The sequence below is a fragment of the Stegodyphus dumicola genome, chromosome 1 (genome assembly GCF_044657685.1).
Source record: "Stegodyphus dumicola isolate Sdum_Otavi_A_Nest chromosome 1, ASM4465768v1".
Lineage (NCBI taxonomy): Eukaryota > Metazoa > Arthropoda > Arachnida > Araneae > Eresidae > Stegodyphus > Stegodyphus dumicola.
The window spans coordinates 78,691,894-78,719,404 of record NC_140768.1 but is presented as its reverse complement, the minus strand read 5'-3'; the positions used below and the strand labels follow the sequence as shown (position 1 = coordinate 78,719,404).

General features: G+C 34.1%; 1 protein-coding gene across 2 annotated transcripts in view; it reads right to left on the bottom strand.

Moving 5' to 3' along the window:
- The window catches only part of LOC118193160 (phosphatidylinositol 4-kinase beta-like), a 177,382-nt gene that overhangs the window by 103,347 nt on the left and 46,524 nt on the right, over positions 1-27,511 (bottom strand). For both annotated transcript variants that reach the window (XM_035364201.2, XM_085816666.1), the window contains exon 2: positions 194-1,002. In XM_035364201.2, the coding sequence (XP_035220092.1) occupies positions 194-926 (733 nt within the window). In that variant the 5' untranslated portion in view covers positions 927-1,002. The remainder of the gene's footprint in view (positions 1-193; positions 1,003-27,511) is intronic.

Below are 27,511 nucleotides of genomic sequence, written 5' to 3'. Positions count from 1 at the left end.
ACACATAAAAACTGGCAATTCATGTAGATATTAATATGACTCAAATAAGATCTTTAAAAAAATTAAGGATTTGAAATTTCACATTATTCTCCTTCCTCAGATGAGAAGTCCATAACCTTGTTGATCATGTACTTCAGTGATGAATTTTAAAACAGTTTCATGCTGCTTGGAAGAGATAAATAGAAGCACTTACCCAGATATGTCTGAACTCCAGGTTCCTTAGAGTTGAAGAGGTAAGTAATAGCTATGGACATATCGAATAATGTTGACTCAAACAAGCGAAGCAACAGTGACTCTTTGGGTGGAGGCTTAGGAAACATGACAACTTTGGATTTGGATTCAATAGAATCCGCTAGTTCTTGGTTATCACACACTGGTTCATCCATAGCCTCTTCGGCCATGTCTGAGATATCTCTGGGAAGTTCGCTTGTCGAGGAATGTAATGGGACGAGGCCGTGAACACTGTCCGGCATTAACCGTTGGTGTTGACGCTCGCCATCGTCCGAATTAAAGATACCACTGTCATCGGAAGCTAGACTTGTCCGGTCCGTGTTGTCCCGAACCGGATTGACGCAGGATGGACTGGCGGACGAAGGCGGAGTGTCCAAGGAGACGCTGTCACTGCTTGCGTCATGGAGTTTAGATACTTGACAATGGAGTGGTTGGCTGTAGGTTGAGTTGCTGCTCTCTGGAATTTGCTGGAGAACAGAGTCCAAGCTTCTATTGCGATGATGAGTATGTTGTTGACTGCCGTTGTTCAGCCGGTAGTCCAGGCTATGGTTGCGATGGTGGGATATCCCAGACACGGGATGTAATTTGGAGTAGACGGAATTAATTTGGCCGTGAACACCGACGTCCAGAGAAAGACGGAGGCGCTTCGATAACGAGTCCTCTTCGTGCAGTACCTGCAACGATTCTTCTTCCATGTCAAATTCTCTCTAGGCAATTCTTAACCTCCTCCATACACCTAACTGCCTTCTGCCTGAATCCGTTCAACGACACCTGAAAACAATATGAAATGCATCAGTTTGGAAAAAATTACATTAACAATACTTAAAAGAAATATTAAAATATTTAGTTTTAATCCAATAAAGAAATGAACTTTACAGTAGTAAAATTACTGTATTCAAATATTATATAAAAAATATTGTTTCGAGGTACTTCTGTGATATTGTTAATTCCCTTCCTCACTACGAAACAGACATCAAATAGGATCAAAAGAATCAGCATAATGTTTCCTTATCTTGCAATGGACGCTAAGTAGCTAATCTCGAATAAATCAGTGATGGCTACCTGACTATGGAAGAATATCTTTGTGAAGAATTTTTGCAGAAAACGAAAACATATTATGTTACAGTTCCTAAATGAATTTCATCTTATATACTCATTCGGTGTTGGAAATAAAGCCTGGAATGCAACCACCAGGTTTCAACGGATTTATCTACATGTTAGCTTACAACCACTTTCTGATGGATACTCATTATGATAAAAATTAATTCATGGATTTTGAAGAAAAGACAGAGAAGAAATATCTGACACATGAATTAAAACAAAAATCTCATTGATTTCAGATATTAATAAAAATATTCAGCATATTAAAATTCATAAATGTACTGTACCAATACAGACAATGTTTTGAGAATATTACTAATTACTAATAGTATTTTTTGAGAATTGAGTTTTTACAACATATTTACCTTGATCACGCATCATGTTGTAAATAAACTCAATCATCAGATTTACGCTTGGGAATGTTTTAAGCGATTTCACTTCTTTATAAAGTTTCTAATTTTTATATTCAGTAATTTAAATGTAACCCCATTTCCAAAGATATTAAAAAAAATTAATATCTGATTTTAATCAACGATTTTCTTTTCAAAAATCTGCTGATTAATATCGTGATTTAAATTAAGACGAAACGCAACTAGGGTGATTTAAATCATGATTTTAATCATCTAGTTAAAACCAATGACACCCTGACGTTAGACCAAAAAGAAGAAAAATTACTATGGATTAATATGATCTAACTACATATTGTGTTCTATTCTGGAGATCGAAATTTTTCATGAACACAAGATTTTATATTACAGAAAAAGGCAACCATATCAATGTTCCAACATCTAAACAGAACATAATATTTTGAACACTGGCTAATTATTTACTTTAGAGATATACAAATATAGAAACTGCGGATGTCCTAAAGCAATTCAGATGCATTCTTTAAACAAATAAATAACACGCCAACGAAATATATGCTTAATATAATATAAATAAAAGCACACATCTAAAGCCCATTTTTATACACGGCAAACTAAATTATACTCCACGCTAAGGAATTTTTTTCACTCAGGATTAAAAATCTTTTACGTCTATTTCTGCACATAATTTTCCAACAATTAAGACTTGTACATCTTCCTCAAATCAATTCATTTTGCATATTAAATAATAAATTCCTGCATATATTTTTCCAACAACTGAGACTTATATATACGTCATTTCATTCTGCATATTAAATAATAAGTTACTTAAAAGGTAGAGCCAGGAAGAAGGGATGTACGTATATAAGCGTTCATGCACAAATACAGAGAAAAACGAGAGTTGACGAATACATGAACTGATTGCAAGCGAGTTTCCTGCATTACGCACTGTTAACGAGGAGGGGGGGGGACCGCTTCCGGGCTGCTACATATACAGATGAAAAGAAAATTCTGCGAATGTCATTTCTTAATAAAAATTCCGATACCAAACTTCTGACTAATGCAAGTGGTTTATTAAAGCAACTGACTGTGCAATTTACTAGTGCACACTGTGAGAGATTATGCTGCGCATAATTCACGGTATAAGTACAGAGAGGCTCATTGAGGATGAAGATCAGAGACACTAGATGGTCGATTTTAAGAAAATATTTTTCCACTGATGTCAAGATTTTGCTGTTTGCCGAACTGAAGGCAAGATACTATCAGATACGCCTGGGAATTTTCATTTAATTAAACTTTAAATGGTGAGCACTCTTTCTTTCAGGTAACCTTTTTCAGCATACCTAAAAAGCGATATGAGGTTTTTAATTTCAGGAATTAGCATCGAGTTCCAGCCAAATATGAAACGAAACCTTTCTTAACTGATACATAAAGAAACTGATATTGTAAGAAACACTAGCGAAACCATCACAACTGATCAGATTTATTCTACATTATTATGTTTTCCCTCAACCGCTGAAGAGTTTGCAACAGCTAATCCTTTATAAACCTGTATATAATAAAAATTCAGATCTCTAAATAATCAGAAAATGTTAATGTAATACAGACATACATTACTACAGTAACTCAAAATAATTCAAAATACAGTGCTTCATAACAACAGTAAATATTTAAAAATTAGCAAATTTAGCGTAGATTTTGAAGGAAACTATCGATTTCGAGAGTGATCTGACGTAGATCCTTTTCAGGAGCAAAACAAAATTTACAAAACATGGAAGAAGCAACAATGAAATTTACAAATACTCGTATATCAATAGACGGAGTACTGATTTCAAATACTATTCGAGATAAAATGATATGCTATTAGAAATAACCATAATAACCTGTTCCATTCTATATTACCCTTCTATAAGTTACAGAATTGTTCTATAAAGTTCAACTTATATTTTATCTCCTATCAGTAAAAGCTTTTTGTTCCATTCTTAAAGATTATCTTTGATTTTAATTCTTAGGAAATTTACAGAATTTCTTGTCAGTTTTGACACATCGGCCAATTATCGGCATTACAATTTGCATTACAGAAATCTTATTTTCAGAAACCAAAATTAAATCATATAGCTAGTAATAATCATCCAATTAACCACAACTTTGAATCTGCAAAAATTATACACAAAGCTTTTTTTCAGCTGATGAATTGGATTTCACTTTCATAAAAATTCACTTTCTAGTACAGTTAATGATATTAAATGTAGCAGCAAGTTATAGTCGCAACATGGTCATTTGCGTTTGCAATTGCGCATTTGCAACCGAACGTTGCCCGGAATAGTCATACGTGCGCATACATATGATTTTAATGCAGCATTATTGCCGTCCACCATGCGAAAGTGGACAAAATGCTTACAATGGAAAACAACCAGAAATGAAGAAACACTTTTCCCCCACCCTTTTTTTTAAGCATACGTGACAAGCAGTACACGAATATTACAAAAATGTAATTGATTAAAATTCATTCAATTTTACATTACGTAATCAAGTTACGAAAGAAACTAAAAAAATTATACTTTTTTAATATTTATTTAATATAAATAACCTATATAAATATTTAAATATAAATAATATTTGTTTTAAACAATTCCAGGCCAATCCAATTTATCAGAGTTTGGGTATTCTTTAACTAAAAATTAAATAATTGCCAGTACTTATATTATTGCGATTGATAAGCCCGCCGATTCCTGAATAGATGTTCTATATGCTTAGATGTATGCTGAGAAGCAAAGTCGTAGAGCTTTCAAGCCCTCTTTCGCTGTGAAGCTCTTTTGCTTTTAGCATTTGAAGTCTGCAAGTACAATAACGAGTAAAAAATTTCATAAAATGTCTGTCTTGGGAGAAAAACTGAGATTTTCAGCTATAGTGTGGTATATGCAATTATTTTGAATTTTACTTTTTGTCTTCTGGGGAAATTTAGAAGGACCAACAACAGCAGACATGATGTATCATAGATTACAGATTTAAAAACGCCTTTCTAAGACTCAAAAACAATATCAGTACAATGAACAGCTGAGAATAATGAAAAAAGTGTTTGACAGCCATTTGTTGGAAACATGTTTTGACAAGTTCTACATTCCTTTTGATCCTTTGACAATGATGCATCGGATATGATGATTTATATAGTCCCACTACCCCCCCCAAAAAAGATAAAATTATAGTATACAACTACTTTATTAATATATTTAAGAATATAGATGCTTTAAGAATTTTCAACATTATTAATTATTCCTTTAAGTCATTAACCCAGCAAGTTTTTTTTAAATTTAAAAATTAACCCCCGCCTTTATGTTAGCCACCCTGTATTGTTGCTTACAGCAATATATATATATTTTAAATGAAATGGAATATGTTATAGTTTTAGTCTTTTCGGTCTCTCTCACTTTGGTAAACTTTTTTAAGAAACCTCAGAGAGTCCATAAAGCAAAAAATCTTGATCAAGCTTTTATATTATACAAGAAATCCATTGTACAAAATTTACTACCTGTTTATAATGAAAGTAAGTTTAATAGCCCCGAAGTATTAACATTTATTTATACACGAAACTAATTTTATTATAATTCATTAAATTAGATAATAATAAAAATAAAAATATGTATCATAAAAAATATCGACCAATGTTAAAATGTCCATTAACAATAACAAACTGCAGTGATGCACAATGAGAACACGACCCACGATGGCAGGTAATTTTGGTCTTCTGTGAGAGTTATCCTCTTAGAGACGAAATTTCAATACTCATTATGTTCTTATCATGCTCAATACTCATTTATGTCCTCATTTATGTTTATGTTCATTTACATTCTCCGAAATAATGATAACTTTCAAAGATGAATGAATATTTACCTCTAGCAAAAAGAAATACATATATAAAAACCACGAAAAGGGTTCTTTGTAGTATTTCCTTTTGCTTGATATATATGCTTTTAAACTACGAACGGAGGAAACAAAATTCAAAGCTTTAAATCATTTAAGCCTAAGAAACTCGTCTCAGATAAAATCACCAAACTTTTGAAAGATTTAAAACTAGTTCTGTTCTAAAGGAATTATTATTTTAGATAAAAATTTCTTAATCCTTCCAAAAAAACCTATTTTTTAAATATATCTGCAGCACTACATCGGCAGCACAGATTTCTTCCCGTTCCCACCTAAATGCATATTTTAAGATTGCTTTGTGATATTTTACACTATGCCAAAAAAAGAAAGATTCAAATCTTCAAAGATTCATATAAAAAAAAATTAATATTACTATTTCGTTGTTTTGTAGTAACTTATAAGTCTTGTCATTAGGATACGGATGGTTTTATTCATGGGCAACCATCTTCATCTATTTCGACACACCGCCAATGGCATCTTGAACACTATTAATTAACACATATTACAAAGTACTAATTAACACATTTAACTTACAGATTCCTGTGCCCACCCAGCATTATAGCATTAACTATATGCCAAATGGATAGGAAATCTAAAGGTCTCCAGTACCTCTTCCCCAACATTAACTTTGCAAAACGATAAACGGACAACTAACTTAACATGCTGCTCATTAATACACACGGGACTTCAAAAGGGCAGGAGCGCCTAATCTTAACCAGCGGTAAGAATTATTATGTGAACGCCATGATTCCATTCTTCCTAATGTGGTAAACTTATAAATGTACCTTTCTTGGTACAATTTTACCGGTTCGTAGTATAAACGAGGTGTAAACTATCAAAAGCCATGAATCTGTGAAAATGTTGTTATGAGCGAAACGTAGGTATAATTTTTTACACTATTCTCAAATAACTCGCATCTCTTTCTTTTAGCACAGTGTAAAACATCGAAAATAACACAGAAAATATATGTGAGGGGAAAGAGCAAAAAATATTCATTCGTGTTTTTGGCGTGGTGCCGATAACGTTCCTTATCAGGGTCAAGGACAATAAGAATGACTGCGTATAGCGATCTTCATGCCTGCTTATGGATTCAACATAAACTGTTTTTCAAACTAGAAGACATATATCTTCCCCAGCCTTAAAGATATAAAGATAAGTCTAAACTGACACCACGTTAAAAAAAAAAAGTTTCTGTGTTTGTCGCATTCTACAAGTACAGGAAATTAAAAAAAAAAATAATAATGACAATAAAGACCTATTTCTTGCCTCCCTGGAAGCATAAAATCCTTTTTATTCGAACTGAATATCTAATTCTGACGCAGTGTCATTTTTACCTTGACTACGTGCTTTACAATGGAACACTCGGAGACCTCGTTTATTACCACTGCTTTATTCCCTCAAGTGTCTAGGAGCAGATGAAAAACGTAGAAGTGGAATAGTTTCAACTACAAGTGCAGCCATGAAGTAGACATAAGATACCGCAATGGCGAGAGTTAACCTCTCTTGTTCTTGTGGCCATCAAAAACAAATTAATACGAGAAACGGGAGGAATGCTTTGGCCTTATTTCGCTCGGGCCGTGAAAACAAGGCGCTGAACCTCCAGGCCAACGATATTGGCATCTCAAAGCACAGCTTTCCTAAACTATGCAATAAACTATTAAAAAGGGATATGCTGAAAGGCTAATACAGCTATCTGAAACCTGCATTTGGAAGACATAGCTAAACAATGAGAACACGACTAGAAGGGTCACTGGTCACGACTCTACTTTTAGCTCCTGGCAGGAATCACGAGAGGCATAAAGAAAAGGATATTATAATATTATCAGGCATGAACTGGAAAAAATAAGTCTGAATTCTCATTTTCAGAATTCACGAATTCGTCATCATGGTTTCCGAAGGCTAGATAACGTAGCATTTCTCCACAAAATTACAAATACGTAACTATGAAAAACGTGACCAATATATAACGGCTGACGGTTCAATTTTATAAAATATTTCTGATTCTCCCCCCCCGGTAAGAAACGAAAATATATAAATAAGCAAAACACACGTTTTAACTTTAGTGGAAATAGGCGGTATAAATTTCTACAAGATAAATCATTATGTAGCAAATATGAATGAATTTTTCGTAACTTTTACTGTAGCTGCAATTCAAATAATTAGGTACGAAAGTAAATTTTTCCTGTTACATGTATTTTTGGAGGGTCTTCTTAAAAGCAACCTCCCTCCCAAAAAAGTATTTCTAAATAGCATAACTTACTTATGTTTTAGGTAACTATTTAGCAATTTAAAATGAATTTTTCTTGGAAAAAGATGCACAGAAATTCATATATCATTTAAATACAAAATTAGAAAAAGCTCAACTTTAAACAAAATTGAATTTTAAACATTTATTTAAAAAAAAACTCAAGCACTCGAAGTAAATCTAAATGTAGTACCTTCTTTAGCTAGAAACAAAAATAGTGAGACAGAATATGTTGATATTGGGCAGACTATTTTTGCTTATGGAAAAGATGGGTTAACGTCAGATTCCCTCAAAATGCACACAGGTACACAGAATTTGTCAGCGTTGTCAACCGGAAAAGAACGGATAAAATTAATATAACCTTTAATTGGATTACTCAGACTTGGAAAAAAAAAAAAAAGACTCACGCAAAAACCATTAACGGCACGTCAGAAATCACGTGACACAAAAAGATGGAAATGGCATAGGCATCACATACAAATGTAATTAAACCAATATAAACCCTTTATTTTTATTTATTTGTAGAAACATCAGGTTATTTCAAAGCAGGAGACGTGAGAAATGAGCAATGCCCTAACCGGGAAACGAATCACTGACCTCTCGAATAAGCGCCGAGCGTGCTGACAACACCACGAAGGCGGGAGAAATACCTTACATACTCTCCTTTTAAAGGGCGATTGGAGATTAAGAGAACCAATCGCCAAATCCTGGTACTGGAGAATCATCATCCACCACCTTTTTTTAGTTCGGGCGCCAATGTAGTAGTAGTAACGGAGGACGTGGGCACAATCCCTCTACCATTACGGTTAATCGGTTCTGCCCACGTCCGCCCTTATCTAGTATTTATTAATAAATCAAAGGTTTTTACATTGCCATATAGCGCCATATAAAAAAATAAATAAAAATAAAAATCGTAAAATAGTACTTTATAGTCCTTCATGAAGTGTAATCTTTCAAAGTAATTCTTTACAAAATGTCGAAATTTGCCCTTAGTAAAAAAGTTTGAAATTTATTCCCTCGTTCTTCTCTTTCGATCTTCTTGTTTTCTTCGTTCTTCTCTTTCTTTTAATCTTCCTTTCATAATCTTCGTTAAATCTTCCTTTCTTCTATCTTAATTTCTTTCCTCCATTTTACATGTATTTTCTTCCTATATATCCTTTATCTTTTTACTTAATATAGCGAATAAGAAATCCATCTTAATGAATTACTTGTTAACATATTCTTTCCATCTTCTACAGAAAAATTTCCTTTTTCTGTTTAAAACCTTTATTTGTAATTTTATACCTTTTCCCTTGAAGCCGCCTTCTTCTGCCTTTCCTTTGAAACCTGTATTTGTAATTTTATACCTTTCCCCTTTAAAATCTTTTTCCTTTGAAGCCTCTTTCTTCTGCCTTTCCATAAACGATTAAGTAGTCCTTCATTAGCTATATCATCTTGAATACTACTCCTTATTTCCTAAATCTCTAGTTATCCTTATATTATGGTGTATCTTCATCTATATCTCAATTCCTTAAGCTTCATCTACTCAGCAGCTTCTTCTTCTCTGCCCTATGTATGTAGAGATATTAGCTACTGTAGAGATATTAGTTTGACGCCACTGTAGAAATATTAGGTTATTTCGTAACAAGAGACGTAATAAATAAGCAGTGCCCTCGCCGAATATCGAACCACGAGCCTCTCGAATAGGCGCCGAGCGCGTTGACCGCTACACCACGAAGGCATGCCAAGAAGGCGGGAGAAATATATTAAATATAATAATGTTAACATAATAAAATATATATAATAATGATTAAATGTAATAAATCTTAAATTTATACAATCTTCATAATATACTAAAATAAAATATTTTCAGTTTTACAATTTATGACATACAACGAAAAGAAAGAATAATGTAGAAAAGATTGAGAACTACCGAAAGAGAAAATATACAGAAAATTTCCGAAGACAATTTTTCTTAAGTTTGAAATTATTTTTCGCAATTTTTATGCTACTGGTAAAAAAATAAAACTGAAAACATTTTGAGCAGATATATATTTCATAATCGCAAAGGACTCAACGGCTGTTTTTTCTAAGGGAGAAGACGAGGAATTCTTGAAGAAACTGGTTTATATTCAATAATAGTACTTATGAATGCCTATCGTAATTTCTTAGAATAGCTAGTGGCCGAGTACAACTGATTGTTGAATTATGGTAATTTACATGAAGACGAAGGGATGGTTGCCTGGGGTTTTCCAAATTCTATCCATGTCTAACATTAATATGAATTGGTTTCCTTTAGTTAAGTTTTTCAAGGAAAGATATGCTTTTCTTCTGCAGACAGAATTTTCATGCGTTCCCTTAATCTAGTAATGTGGGTAGCGAAAAGTTTGAAGCAGTTTTTCTTCTATACAATTACATATATTTACCTGTAATTAAGAATTCTTCATAATTATCTGTTAATTTTATATAGTTATGTATGTTTATGAACTAATACTTCTTTATTACATTATTTTCTTCAAATTTCCCTTCCCTCGAAAGTAACTAAATAAGACGTAGGTGATGAGAAAAATTTCGAGAAAAGTCAATCAATTAATCAATAACCAACTAAGAATAGCGAAATTCCAGAATGAAATGTGATAACAAAGCAAACCTTTTCAGTTTATTATATTACTTACTAAAATAGAAACGTGGAGTAGACAAAATATTATTCCTCTATACCATGAAAATTGGATAACTCCAAAGGTTTCAAATCTCCTCCCCCCCCATTTAGAATGTTTGAATAGTTTTCTACTCCTTTCTAATTACGTAGTCAATGGGAAACAATAGAACGGTGAAATTACCTCTACAGTTTGGCTTTTATTAAGCCCGGTAAATTTAAATAACAAAGGTAAATGAGTGAGTTCAGAATGCAAGTTCTACCGTAACACGCAACTGTCTGTTATGCCAAATTTCCTCTAAATATAAAAGGGAAAAAATTAACAAATAAGCGTTAAAACAGACACGGAAAACGAAGAGCTATAGCTTTGGCCAAAAACATGCCTCTAAACATCTACAACGAAATTAATCTCGAAAAATGGCAAATTTTTTGTAACAGGGAGCACTGAAAAGATCATTTAAAGAGGTTTCAAAATGCATACATTGTGCGCTTTCAAAATAATTTTGTAGCAATATAAATGACATACTTCCATGGGCAATAAAATTAGTCAAGAGGAAATATAACAGACCGACATGATTTAAAGTTTTTCAGTGATGAATGGTGATGTCTGGACAACGTTATATAGCTGAAATCATATCGAGAACTGTCGATCATTCAGAGGCGAGTAAAACTCAAGCAGGTACAACGGCATTGGGAAAGCCTATTCGTAGTGGATAGGTAAAGCCTGCTCCTTAGTCTCAAAATAGATTTTAACAAGATGAAATAGGTTTTGATATGCAAAACGAAGATCAGGACGAGACCACAAACCACCAGCATCAAGAAATAAAGATTTTTCTTTCTTCAATAGTCAAAAATATAAAAATCACTCTTATACGAGTATAATGCGATCTTCATAATACTACTACTAAGACTACGTTATTCGAACTGATTCGACAGTGTTGGCCTGTATACTTGCAGACCTAAGATTATGTTTCATCACTTTCTCAGAATGTCATGTTGTTGCCAACAAGATGGATATAAAAGCATACTGACTGGAGAAGAAATGACGGAGCAATGGTCTTTATTTAAACAAGTCTAGTGAAATTGCAAATCCTGATATTACGGGTAACTCTTTCCATGGATGGAATGAGATTATAGCAACATTTTATTTGTGTAAGAAAGTTTTGAATTAGAAGAAGGCAAAGTAATAGTGTGCGTTGGTATTTCTATAAATTCCGATTCTAACATAATCAAAAATGGAGTATTAAATGTTTAATTGTGAGAAAGACATTCAAACACTTTGATTAATCGGAGATGAATAAACCACAGCATATTTGGCTTCCTATTTAGAAAAAGTATGACTCGAACAAACTCACAGGCATGTTCCTTAGACATGAATTCCTATCCAGCATGTCTGGAATATTAAAAGCAAAACAGCTTCTGTTCGATTATCATCTCCACAAACAGTTCACTTGGAATTTGCTCTCTTGCAAAAGTCACACAATACACCTAAATTCTTTCTTAATAAACTTAGTAACTCCATGCTTCACAAATAGGTAACAATTAAACATTACTTGCTATGCTCTATTAAAAAATTTCATGCCAAAAAATTGTTTTTATTGTATGACATGCATAAAAATTAGCATTCCTAATTTTGTCCTCTAAAAAGTATTCATTTTTTTTTTTTTTTTTTTTTTTAAACCTAGAAAAATTCAACTATTAATTATTCAACACATTCGTTTCGGTTACAGGCGAAAACATTGCCGAGAAAAACAAAGTAAGGCAAAAACATTGTCGCGCAAAATACCATGGGAGTAAACAAAACATACAGGAAAACACTGCAGTTCTAAAACATCGCAGTCGAATATATTTTCGGTAAAAAATAAAGTATCTATAAATCATCGCATGACGATAACATTGCAGACATGCATTTTTCAGGCTTTAACAGTTGTAAATGCATATTCTCATAATCATTTGTGAGCTCAAGAAGGATTGAAGAATATTTTTACTTTTAGGGTTTTGAATTAACTATTACATTTTTGCTGAAAAGTTAAGAAGGAAATTTGAGCATTAAAAAATTGAAAATGAGTAAACAATTAATGCTACTTAAAGCAGTTAACAGAATTTTATATGATAATTAATTAAACAATTTTAATAGAGGTAACCACATGCAGTTACTCATCTTCCTTTTTCTAATCTTTTTTAGACTATATTTTTCACGAAACATTATCAGTAAAACTTTATAAAAGAGTTTAATTAATTAATGACATTTATTACTTAACGGCAATATACAAGTTTCAAATTCTATTAACAACTATACCTAATATTATTCGAAATTTGTTTACAGCCCCTTTATTTTGTGTCTTTCTTTACCAACCTTCCCAGTTTTAAAAAAAGAATCGAAAAGCAATTTTTGCTAGACTTCTTTAAAATACTGCATTTCGCATTCTTTAGCTAACTTTAACCTAATATTGAATCGTCTAGAAAGAAGAGCATGGTTCGCTCTATATTTCGTGGGATACTTTCATAAAAATTTAGATTCCTCCGCTTTCATTACGTAATTTTATGACCATTCAATTAAATTTTTCATTATTCAAAAATTCTGACAATCACATCATGTAAATGAAAAAGTCTTAAAATTGCATATATAAATATTAGAAGATTCGATACTTTTTTAAGAACTTATTTGTTCGAGTTCTTAAGAATTCAGCTAAATTTTTCGGTCGAAGATGATGATTCAGTCGAGATGCTAGTGAAGAAATATTTGTTAGCGTTTCTGCTATTAACTACGAATATTTTTTAATCTAATGGCGGACACGTGTCTATTCGACATTGGCCACTCCTAAGACCAGAAATGGTAGCCATTTTATTGTGGAGGCTCCTAATAGGCGGCCACCGTTGCCTCCTATGAAGGGACGGACAACTTAAACCATACCTTCTCCGGGATTCGAACCCGGGTGCTTCGGTATCGCAGTCGGCTCGCCTAACCACTATACCGATCGCTAGCTTATCATATACTTAATCCTATACCATAACCATATACTTAATGGACTTCTTAGTCATATAACTCAAATGAATGAATAATAGGGCTATTCTTTACACCCCACCCCCAAATGCGTAAAAAATGTATTCTAATACGCTGCTCAAAACAAACAAATCTGCTGGCCAAAGCTTTCTCGATCATTATATCTACAGCCTGCTAATCTTACTAAATTCAGTTAAGTGTAGGGCGTGGTCTTCATGCAGGAGTTACTTGGCAGCTGAAATATATTTCAAACGTTCTACAGATTTAATAGTTTGAGAAATTCTGTTTTTTTTTTTATTAGATTATGCATCACGTTGTACAATTGGATATAATTCACACTGATATAAGTTCTTGGGTGTAAAACAGACATTTGAGATTAAAAAAAAAAAAAAAAAATCGAGGACTGATTTGATTGCATACTGTGTGACTGTATAGTACTTGCATAAATGCCCTTAAGAACAGATTATCCGTTACTTCTTTATTCCACTATTACAAAAACAGCGTTAGAAAAAGCAGTAACAATAAACGTAATAAGATTGCTTATATTTTTAAACACAGAGTTCTAAAAAGAAAACTGTTAAGATTTATTCACAGCTTCTACAAGTCCCGTTTGCAAGTTCAAAGAAAAACGGGCAGTGACTTAAATAAAAATTAAAATTGCGACGGGTGGAGAGAGAACAAACAATTCCACTTATACTGAAACCGGATTTTAAACTATAAATTAAAAATTTTCCTAATTCGTACAATCACACGTAATCGAAAAGATTAGAATATGTTCAAACAAAGGACAAAAGTTATCATGCGTGGGATGGCAGTTCGAAACCAAGTAAACCGCTTAAATCGGAGGTCAGTGAAAGTAGGAAAGTAACACAAACTAGTTTTATGACATCTGTCTCGCTCTAAATTTCCACGTAAATATCAGTTACACCAATTTACAAAGCATCGTTTATTTTGCTAACGTGCCGGAATAAGCTGCGCAAAATTAAACGGCACTCACGTCACACACTTCAAGTTCTTTCAAAATCAGCAAAAAAAACATTATACAACTTATTACTATAAACATCATACAAAACATTATACAAAAAAAATACCTAGAATAATGATAATAAAATGGAAAATTTAAAAAGGGGGAGATGAACACAAGATAACATTATAAAAATAAACCTGTTCAAATAATTCAAGTATTCAAACCAATTACTAATTCCCCTCCCCTTGTTCAGAACGACACAAATTCCTGCAATTAAACGGCATAATTATTTGCTACGAATATTGGCTATGTAAAAGCTGTGAAAGTAGGCTCTTACATCTCCGAATTAAATAAATGCGGATTATATATAAGAGGAAATGAGAAAGAAATGGCACACAATTGACTTCGGCATACAAAAAATATAAGAATGCAATGAACGCAGAAATGTTTCCCTGTCAGAAGGTAGAGAAATTTTCCAATGCTTGAACAAATTCATATCATTACACTGAAACAGTACATAAAATGCCTTAAAATTATTCTCTAATGAGATATGTAAAATAAAAATTCAACAATAATTCAACTATTTCAATTATAATCAATCAATAATATATTCAATTAATTCTTTCTAATTATAGAAGATTAAATAATAATATTTTGAGTCTCCTATAATTGGAAAAGAATACTTTTGGCATCAGCGATTTTATTATCCCAAGACCGCAGATATAGAGACAAAAATTTTGCTTAAATTTGCAACATTACTTATTCGTTTATGCAAAAAAATAAATAAATAAAAATAAAGAGAAAATTGCATCTTGGAAGATAATATGCGTATTCGTTTGTCAACATAATAACCTGTTAACCTTTTACTGACTACGTTCCTCTTTTCCTTCACATTTTGATACACACTGGCATACACAAACTTTACATTAACAGCTGACTGCTAAAATATTGTAATAACAATAACCTAGAATCCAGACTACTGAGTCGAAAAATCACAAGTGTCACGTTAAAAGTGACGTCAATCCACATAGGAATCACCGGGCTTCTGGACCCGAGAAGAAGGAAGTACATTTTTCAATGTTTTATATCCTTTATTTCTAAACTTGCAAAACACGAAATGAAAAAATCAGCACGTTATATCGCAATCGAAAATTTTATAAGATTAAATCACCATCTTCCTTATTGTACATGTACAAAACGGACTGTCTGCTTAATGCCTAATGTTTCTACAGCTCTTTCACAATTCTCAGGAAAACTAAGTAACGTACGGTATCATAATCATTACTTCTAAAGCCCCACTTTTTTTCAACTATATTAATACTGGAGACATTATTAAACGACTTCTGGAAACGCTGTGCTTAAAACATATAAGATACACCACCATTTGACATTTTAAGATTTCTGTTTTTCATTATGGTTGGTGTTGGTGTATTTAATTATGACAAAGCATACTAGGGCTATTTGCCTAAGGGGAGGGTTGCCTTCGTGCAGGACTTTCTAAGGGAAACTGGCTCGTATACACGTTACACATGGGAAAAACCACGAAAATGCCCATGCAGCCAGCCCGTTCGCGGGATTCGAACCTCTGACCGAACTATCAGTGTTCAGCGACTTTACCGCTCGGCCGATGGCCTTTTTCATTATAATTACTCGCTAATCGCTTTAAAACGCTATAGAGTGTCATTTCTCCTTAGGTCATATAGGATTTTAATTTTATTTTCAAAGATTTTCTACGTACAAGTGTAAAATTTAGGAATATCGAATAATCAGCACCATAAGTAAGGATTTTTCAATCTTCTACTCGATTCTTCATTGTAGTCCACGTTAGCAAAAGCTGTACTAAAAATCATAATTGGAAGATAAAAGAAAGATGAAGCAAATAATCTTTCCAAAATTTACTTGAGATAGCCTGTAAGCAATTATCTCCCCCCCCTTGCATACGGGCCACACCGGTGGCCTAGATGCTAGGATCAGTGAAAATTGCTGCGAGTTCGATCCCAGGCGAACTTGTTAGCCGCACGGTGACTTTTTGTAGTTTTCCCCGTGTGAAGCCTGAATACGAGAGAATTTTCCTTAAAACGTTAGAAAGTCCTCCACGAAGGCATCCATCTTCTTAGGCACATAACCTTGTTCTGCTTAAGGGGCTATATTCCGATATTCTATCCATATGGCAATTAGTTTGAATCCCGGAGAATAGTTGATTTATCTCATTTCCTGATCCACAATGCTTATTATTAGCCCCTATGGTTAGCTGCACATGCTAAGTACGATGAAAAAATAATATAATTCCTTAAAATTTGCTTAAAAAATAAAACTCACCAAAATGGATGTCTTCAAAAATATCTACTGAATTTTTGAAAAATCTACGTACACTTATAGCAGCGTGATACCAAAAATTAAATAAGATGAATATGAGTGAAATGTAGACTTCGTGGAAACAAGCTTCTTAGAAGCTTCAAATAGGAAATGCTGTCGCTTTATCAATACATTTATTAGAGATTAGATGTTATTCATTAACAATGAACGCTGCAATAAGAACATTTTTCAAAGTTGATTAAGCTTCCAAATGAGTCACTTCCAAAATCGACGCTTCGTTATCACAAGACGCACTAAAACTAAACGTTCTATAAACTTCAGAAGTGTACAAAGCTCTGGTTTATACCTAAACAAACCGCGATTAGATCCCCTAGATACAGATTTATATATCGGAGTTCCTGCTGAGTGATTAGTTAAGAAAACTCTTAATTTAGAAGTATGTTTCACAAATCTAAGCGGCATTTTATAAACAGATAGTCGCAAAACCTTTCGGAGACTGACGATAAAAAATATACTAAGAATTTAAATAGAGATAGTTTGACATTCATGAAATAAACATATAAATTAAGTATAAAAAAAAACTGAAAGTTTTAAGATTTTACATTACGCCCAAAGGGACTTTTTTTAACGTTCTGAGTGTTAAGTCTATTTATTAAATATCATGTTCTTAGCATTTAACAACCATAAAGTTCAATTCAACAACAATATCGCAAAATAATTTTAAAATGAGCATATCTTTAAAATTTCCGATACGCGCTGGAGATATCCCCCCCCCCGTACAGTATTGCCATTGCTCGCTTTGAAATCGTTGAGTTTTTAATCAAAAATTTATATATTTATCGCAATTTATTTATATATTTTTATTACAATTAATTTATATATTTATTACGGCGTTACAAAATATGAAAATTTCAAATTCCAAATTAGGCCTTCCAGATGCCCATATTCGGTGTAAGATTACGTTATTCAAAATTTGATGGTTGTAAATACTGTTGTTTTATCATAATGCGAGAAACATACATACATTTATGCAGATTTTTCATTATTTAATTTTTAATATAACATAAGGCGATACTATTTGGTGGCAACAATTTAAAAATAAAAACTGCATTTACAGTGAATCAACACAAAATACCAAAAAGAAATTGATAGCCCTTCTGCGCTAACGCTCTTCGGGCTAAAAATAAATTAAATCTGAAAGGTTTCAGATTTTAAAGGTCGCCCAAAAGGGCTTGTTAAGGTTTTTTAAATTTCCGCTGAGCTCGCAGTCTACTACTCTATTCTTGAAATTACACCTGCTAACCCCTCTCCCTCTCTTTTTTTTTAAACTCTTTAACTAAATACGGTTTTCTTCGCACTTTAAGCTATATACAGTTCAACAAAATCACAAAATTTTTAAAAGCTGCTTAGCAGCGTATGTTTAAAATTCCTGATGTAGTATTAAGTGTTGGCACACATTTTTATATTTCTTTCAGTCTTTTCCCAATTTATCATATTGTTACGAATTTCGTATAACGTAACATGAACGGCTTCAAGAAAGTGAAGCTCTCCCGGAAAAATAAGATTACAGGCAAGTGTATTTAACAATGAGGTAAATAGCTATCTTGCTAAATTGGCCAGATATCGCCAAGCGATAGCTTCAATGAATGAGGAAAATGTGGAGAAAATTCGTTTTTTAATAAAATCTGACAGACATGTAACAACTCAAGAAATTTCAGACATGCTTTGCATGTGCAAAGAAAGCTGAAGGTTAATTTTAATTGATAATCTTAAAATGAGAAAAGTTTGCGTTCGTTTTGTGCCTCCGATTTTGAAAGAAAGAAAGGAAAGCTTGCTGTAAAGAATTACTGAATACTGCGATATAGAACGTAATTTCTTAAAATGTATCATAGTGGAAGATGAAACCTGGTGTCCATATACACCCCCCCCCCAAATATTTACCAAAAACTCGGATCTCGAAATTAAAGACTAAGGTGATGCTGATAGCATAAAGGTAAGGGTAATGCTGAAACAGGATACGACGAGATAGGAAGGAACTTTTTGATCCTAGGCAATGGCTTCTTTTACACGATAATGCTAGGACTTATACAGCATTTCCTGTACAATTGTAACTTACTAAGCATTCAATTGCTGTGATAAATTACTCGTCATATTCTCCCGACTTCGCGTCAGCTGATTTTTTCCTTTACCAAAGCTTAAGGTGGGCATGAAGGGACAGGTCTGAAATTGTCTCGGATATTAAATCAGTTGTAGCGAACGGTTAGTTCCAACGCCTATCAATAGACGACCAGAAGAAAAGTTGGAAAAATTGCATATACTTCTCTGGCTTTGAAGAAGATAAATTTATTTGAAGGTTAGTAATCTTTTTTTTTTTTTTTTTTTTATTTTATTTTTTATTTATAACATATAGTGCGGTAACTTTATGGGGGCACCTTGTATGATGTGGAATGCATTAAAAAACTTTAAAGGTCACAAATTGGATCTAAATATCTAAATGGTCATTAATGTTTATATTGCAAACTATTAATAAATGACATTCCTGGCTCTAAATAATATAATTCAATAACTTCGTAAATAAAAAGAACTTTAAGCTTTGCTCAAAATAACAAGTGGTAACGGTAAAACAAAAGAGTTATAAAGTGAACTATTGACAAAAAACAAAACTGGACGTATCAGGTACGTCTCCGTCGTTTTACATTACCAAATTGTAACTTAATCGGTAATTTACCAAAAGCAAATCATTGTCGACTTCTTTCCCAGTCGATTTACTGATATTTTAATCGTAAATTTTCGTTAATTCAGAGCACAATCAATCAATACTAATAAATATATCCTTTTTTACCACCTGAAATCGTTAACGATCAACATGCATCTCTAAAGTTTTAATTGGTAAATATTAAAAAAAAAAAAAAAAAATGAAAACTATTCACGCTGGTTCAATTATTATTTACAACATATCAAAGCATTAGCTGCAACCTTTTGTGTAAATATGCACAAGAATTATATATTACTTTGTAATACACTTTTTTTGCTGTAAGAATTCATTTCAGTCTTTAAAAAATCTTAACAACGCAATGATTGAGATCAGATCTGATCAAGAATTAAAAAGTATGGTGTTTAAAAGAAAAGCAGAATAAAAATAGTTCCGTCATAGGCTTCCTGAAAATGTTCTTATGTATAAAGAAATCAGGGAAGCCCTTATCCCTTCTGCCCACACTCATGCCGCAGAGTTCCAGGAGCATTCAAAAAATTTCAGCGTAAGGTTTTTCTTTTAATACGTTAGTTATCTATGTTTCGATGGCACTTCAAGTCTATAATTCTCCAGGTTTTCCTTTATAGCACAGAGTTTAATAGTATATAATAGTTTAATAGTTACTTTATATTGTAAGCCTATACATAAATAAACTTTGTTATAAAAGTTGCTCTGCTAACCTTACGGATACGATATTATGACAGCAAAATAGGCAACTACGATGTATAGACACTTCAGGCAATGTTTATTGGGACATCTGTAAAAATCTGAGAAAGAAGTTTCACATTTAGTTACAAAAGTTGCCTATAGGGGGCGCTGTGCGCTGTATTACTAAGAAGGAGTCTGTACAAAAAATAATCTTAAGTTAAACGTGAAAGGTGTTAAAACGTGAAAGGACGTTAAGGTATCGACGGATGTGCATGAAATCATGAATTCCAGATAAAAACGTGTGTTTCTGGTACTGGAATTTCACAGGATAAATTACAGTTCTAAGGGAAAAAGGCGCAGTTTTCAGTCCCGATTTAACGTTACACAAAGTCTGATTCGAAAACTATTCGTGTGCTTTTCGATAAATTTCAACGAACAGGAAGCGTGGCTGATGAATTAGTGGACAATGTTGGTCCCAGGCACTCTGTAGTTACTCCTGAAAATGTCGCGGAAGTTTTTACACTTATTCAGTAAAATCCTAGGAACTCCATTCGAAGACTTGCAGCAGAATCCGCCTTAACGCGATCCAGCATGCACAGAATACTGAGAAACAGGCTACACATGTTTCGGTTCAAAATCCAATGTCACCAAGCCATATCTGTTCGAGCTGTGTAATACAGATAAGACTTCGCGAACGTAATGCTCACAATTGTTGATGATGATGGATTCGATGTTGTCTGCATATGGGTTCGCAGATGACATTTTCATTTGAACAGTGTTGTGAACAATCAAAACTGGCGATTTTGGGGTACTGAAACCCCATTTGTGTGAAGCAAAACCACTACGTTCCCCAAAATTTACTGTTTGGGCTGCATTATCCAGCAAAGTTGTTACCGGCCCCTTCTTCTTAAGAGAAATTATCACTCCTGACTGTTATGTTGAAACGTTGGAACAATTTGTAGCCATAACTGTTAGCGTGGAGAGTGTTGTGAACAATCAAAACTGGCGATTTTGGGGTACTGAAACCCCATTTGTGTGAAGCAAAACCACTACGTTCCCCAAAATTTACTGTTTGGGCTGCATTATCCAGCAAAGGTGTTATCGGCTCCTTCTTCTTAAGAGAAATGATCACTTCTGACTGTTATGTTGAAACGTTGGAACAACTTGTCGCCACAACTGTTAGCGTGGAGGACCCACCAGGCACTTCGTAGTTCATGCAAGATGGGGCCCAACCACACCGCACTGAACAGGTGTTTCAGTTCCTTGAGGAATAAGTCGGAGATAGAGTTATTGCTTTGGGCTATTCCAAATTGATTGGAACAGGCACTGATTGGCCTCCATACTCCCCCCGATCTTACCCATTGTGACTACTTTTTAAAGGGCAAATTAAAGGACACTGTCTTACAGAAGAAGCCTGAAACATTGGATGAGCTTGAAGAGTCGATCTGTGAGTCATGTGAATCCATTACTGTTGACACACCACGGATTCTGTGTGAAAATTTCGTTCTTCGTTTGCGCCACCTCTGTACTGCGAAAGGTGGAATTTCGAAAAAATTTTGATGTGATTGAAATGACGGCTTGCACAGGAAACGTTTGTTACATTTTTCTAGAATGTACTGCGACTACAGCACCACCTATTGGCAACTTTTGTAACTAAACGTGAAACTTCTCTATCTGATTTTTACAGCAGTCCAAATAAACATACCTTTTGTTTTATTCTTCTGTCGATATTTGTTTTCGAGTTATTTAATTATAAAAACAGGGGTCCTTTGTGGGACACCCTATAGTAGAGAATAAGTCATTATGTTTGCCAACACAGAACCGAACGTCAAAAAGGAAAAGCAGCGAATTTTAAATAATCCAGGATATTATCATATTTCGGACCTGCGATACCAATCACAATAGACGACAACTATCCTGGGCAAGCAGACACAAAAGTTTTATACCTAGTCACTTAACAGAATCAAATAACGATCAAACGCCAACAAAACTTCCTCTCTTTTTAGTAACTCAGTCCCGTGTATCTTCTGCCACCCAATATCCTATCACTATTTCAGAACTTTCCAGTGTGTTCACTGCTTGCTTTCACTTTACATTGTTTGCATATTCATCACAATATATAAAGTTTGCATATTTATTCTAATACAAAAAGTTTACATATTTATCGTAATATTACTATTTTTATTACATATTCATCCTATTTTAGGTTTTAATATGCTATTCACAGCTACAGAAAAAAAAAATTATTCCACGAGTTGGGAACACTAAAACGTTTTCCATCCAAATTTAATGGCATTTGCTTCTTCGTTTTACGCCGTTTTGGTTTACGACAGATTGCATGGGAAGGTTATAATCTGGAAACACGGAGGAGCCATATCATTAATAAATAAAAAAAACTGATGTATACACCACATGACTTTAATGAGACATTAATAATAAAAACTGATGTATACACCACATGACACATGACTTAATACACCACATGACTTTAACTTATAAAGAATATTAAATTACATGCATTTTTTCCTGAATTTCATTTAAACTTATTGAATTGAATTAAATCTACTGCGTCGATAGCGTATAAATCACAATAGAATAAATGCGCTTTCTAAAATTCTCTATATTTATTTACCATAGAGATAATCTGGCGCTAGGTTCACATAACAGCGTTACATCTCATTCAACTTATAACTCAGGATGCACAAAAATGATATCATCTGAAGAATTACGTAATCGTTGCCACATGTCGTATTCAAATACTACAATAAATCTAAAACGATGTATAAAAGAAATCAAATAAATAAAAAATAAACAGTCTTTCACAGACGATTCAGCGCTGCTTAGCTAATGCGCATGCGCTACACGTAAAATTCTCCTCTGTCCGAAACAGACTGGCGACAGTATTTTCTGTTAATATGAAACACTTTATTTCCTCGAATTTCATTACAGATATATTTCTCATTCAATTAATTCAGTTCTCACTTCGCGACAACGCAAAAATAATAAAAACTCAAAATAACTTCATTAAAAATTGAAAGATATAGAAAAACATAAAACACTAAATACAGTTAAAGATTGAATTTTTTTTGGGGGGGGGCAATTAAAATTAGTTTCTACGTAAAAAAAAAGCAATTCGGCCAGCGGGCAAGAAGACAAACTTTTCGATGCACAAAACTTAACCGCACTTAAACAACTTTTAAATTATTGATAACTATTCAACTAAAACATGCAGATTAACTAAAGGCATAAATCCTTAACCGGAAGATAAGAACAACATAATTCAAAATCCTTAACCGGAAGATAAGAACAACATAATTCAATCATTTTTAAAGCAAAAGAAGCACAATTTACAAATATATAAGAATAAAGAAACTGAGCTCACTGAGCCGAGTAACAGAGTGGATATACTATACACATATATTTATATACTTTTGCTTCGGCAGATTGCAACCAAAAAGGGAGGTGCACATCTACATGTTATAGCAGTCCCATATACAACATTTCAACGTTATGAGGCTATTCGTTTCTTAGTTATAGGAGATACATACGTACGTACAGACGCCAAAAATCTCTTCTGAATCCATTTTAAATCAGCTTTATAATTCGTTTTGAGAAAAAGAGTTTTATTCTGTCCTTACATACAGATGTCACTCACAAACATCATTGAATTGCATTCGATAGCGATCAAAATGGATTTTTCGTTGAAATATGGTACCCGGAATTTTTTCGTGATTACGATACTTCCTTTACTTCGTACAAGGAAGTAAAAAGTATCTATGCAAAGGCTTAAAGCAAACAATGCAAACATTTCGTTAACTTTTGAACAACATAAATATAACTGTAAAGGCCAGAATTTGATTTGTTAATATCGAAGATACGGTTATATCGTGCAGGATATTAAAAATTTCTGATCAGTATTTTTTTTTTTTTTTTTTCTTTTTTTCTTTCTTGGAGGGGGGGGGAGGAAGAAGAATTCATCAAAGAAAAAATATATCAAAAGAAGAATTCATCAGAGGAAAAGTATATCAAAAGAAGAATTCATCAAAGGAAAAATATATGAAAAGAAAACATTGTAAAACGGAAGAACTTCATTACAGTTATACCAGATGACCGTTTTTGTTCCTCAGCTGCTCAACGCAGCTGACCTACTTTACTCATTTCCTGGTGCAGCTGACCATCAACGTTAAGATATCCAAATTCAAAGCCTTGAAGAAATCTAGGCTTCAGAATGAAATCCGAGAAAAGTTCTGAACTGTAAACATTTATGGTATAAGCGTGAAATTTAGTAACATTACATGACAGAATACGATTAAAAAATATAAGGCATTCTATACGCTAATCCGACTACGAATTATTTTACGATATAGCATAATATTATAGATATGTTTATCATTATTAATGAGAATCGGTAAGATTTATTTATAATCAGCAAAATGACATATAAGACTTTATTTAGTTAAATAAGTTTCAAAGACCTCTTTTTAGCCCAAAGGGTCATTGAGCCCAGGGACAGAATTTTCAACAGAAATATTTCGAACAATTATACCTGAAATTACAGAAAGGTTTTTCAAGTAGATCCGTGGTTTTTTTTAGTCCAAAGGGGCTTTGTCCCTCAAGGACTATTGTTTTCGTTTTGCGATTTTGCGTTGAATCAATATAAATGTCCGTTTCACTTTTCAAGTTGCCACCAAATGTTAGAGTCCTGCATTATATTTGAAGAAATTATTATAATGAAAAATCTGCATAAATGTACGCATATTTCTCGCATTGTGATAAAACAACGGTACACAGAGCCATCGAATTTTGAATGACGTCATCCTATTGCGAATATGGGCATTAAAAATTTGGAAGCCTAAATTTGAAATTTGTTTTATTATCGATTTCATATTTTGTAAAACTTTCAACGAATTTTTGATTAACAAACTCAAGGATTTCAAAGTAAGCAATGGCAACGTTGTAGAGAAAAAACATTTTTATCTCCAGCGCGCGAGACTCTGTATCGGAAATTCTAAAGATATGCTCAATTTAAAACAACTTTGCGATATTGTTCTTGAACTGAATTTTATGGTTTAAGTTCGATGAACGTGATACATAATAAATAAAGGCAACAGACAAAATGTTAAAAAAACGCCCCTTTGGACGTAATTTAAAATCTGAAACCTTTCTCCTTCCCCGCAAGGGTGTGAGGAGAGCGGGCGAGGTACATTGTATTTTCTCCTTAAGTCCTCTCGTCAAAAAACAAATCAAACCTGCAATAGCCGGCGACAAGCCAATGAATGGGGCATAGGGCATCAAAATTCCTTCAATACCATGGCAGTAAAACAATGCAGCTCCAAGCGGGAAATTTTACTATTTGTGCTTTGTGTAAAAGAGTCGGTGCCTGTAGGCTGATCAATGTTCGGCACCTCCGTAGAGGTCCGCTTTTGATTTGAAATATGAAACCATTATAAAAGTACGTGTTTTTTAATGCCAGGGATCGCTGCGCAAAGATTCAGCTTATTGCTATGATTAATACAGCAAATGAAAGTTCTAGTCGGACTTTTAACGGTTTAAGTACCTTCATGAAGATCGCGTTTCCGCGCTAAAAAATAAACTTCATAAATCTTTTGTGAGCGATCCCGCAGCTTTAAGGCAGTACGATTACACATCACTTCCGCAAATTCCATCTTTGTTCCCCAAAGAATGACTAGTAGTTAGCACTGACTCAGACTGAACGCAGCTCAAGTCAGCTGATCTCAGCCAGGTATAGAACTTAGCGACCTATCACTGAAATACCTACGGCACAATTCCACATGCAAATGACCGCTTTTTCTAATGCATAATCAAAGTTCAACAGCGGACATATTTTCAAGTAATTCTTCCCATATACACTGAAGTGACAAAAGTCATGGGATAGCAATATGCAAATATACAGATGGCAGTAGTATCGCGTAGAAAATGTATAAATGCGAAGTGCTTTGGCAGGACTTTCATTTGTGTTCAAGTTATTCATGTGAAAAGGCTTTGACGTGATTATGTCCGCACGACGAGAATTAACACTTTGAACGCGGAATGGTAGTTAGAGCTAGACGCATGGGTCATTCCATTTCGGATATCGTTAGGGAATTCAACATCCCGATATCCACAGTGTGCCGAGAGTATCTAATTTCAGGCATAACATCCCACCATGGACAGCGCAGTGGCCGACCGCCTGCACTTAACGACCGAGACCAGCGACGTCTGCGTAGAGTTGTCAATGTTCACAGACAAGCAACACTGCGTCAAATAACCGCAGAAATCAATGTGGGACGTACGAGGGACGTGTCCGATAAGACAGTGCGGCGAAATTTGTCTTCCTTGGGCTATGCCAGCAGAAGACCGACTCGAGTGCCTTTACTGACAGCACGACATCGCCTGCAGCGACTCTCGTGGGCTCGTGAGCATATCGGTTGGTCCCTAAACGAATGGAAAACCGTGGCTTGGTCAGATGAGTCACGATTTTAGTTGGTAAGAGCTGATGGTAGGGTTCGAGTGTGGCGCAGACCCCACGAAGCCCAAGTTGTCAACAAGGCACTATTCAAGCTGGTGGTGGTTCCATAATGATCTGGGCTGTTTTTACATGGCATGGACTCGGTTCTCTGGTGCAACTGAACCGATCATTGACTGGAAGTGGATACCTTCAGCTACTTGGAGATCATATACAGCCATTCATGGACTTCACGTACTCAAACAACGATGGTATTTTTATGGATGACAATGCGCCATGTCACCGGGCCACAATTGTTCGCGATTGGTTAGAAGAACATTCTGGACAATTCCAGCGAATGATCTGGCCACCTAGATCGCCCGACATGAATCCCATCGAACATTTATGGGACATCATCGAGAGGTCAGTTCGTGCCCAAAACCCTGCACCGTCAACACTTTCACAATTATGGACTTCTATAAAGGCAGCATGGCTCAATATTCCTGCAGGGGACTTCCAACGACTTGTTGAGTCCATGCCACGTCGAGTTGCAGCACTTCGCCGGGCAAAAGGAAGACCGACAAAATATTAGGAGGTATCCCATGACTTTTGTCACTTCAGTGTACAATGTAATAATTGTTGTAATTTTCATACTTTACAGAATGCCCGAAAAGAAACAGCATAAAATCTACTGAAGTATCGAAAGGATAACAGTGCCTTGCCCTTCTTTCAAAAGAATGATTCCACAGCATTCAGGTTAAAAAAAAAAAAAAATGTGTCTTGGAGATGCGTAATTTTAAAAATATCCTTAACCAGCGTCAAAAACAAGCACATCGAGATAGCATTTTTCTCATAAATATGCCAAGCCACTTTCCAATCAT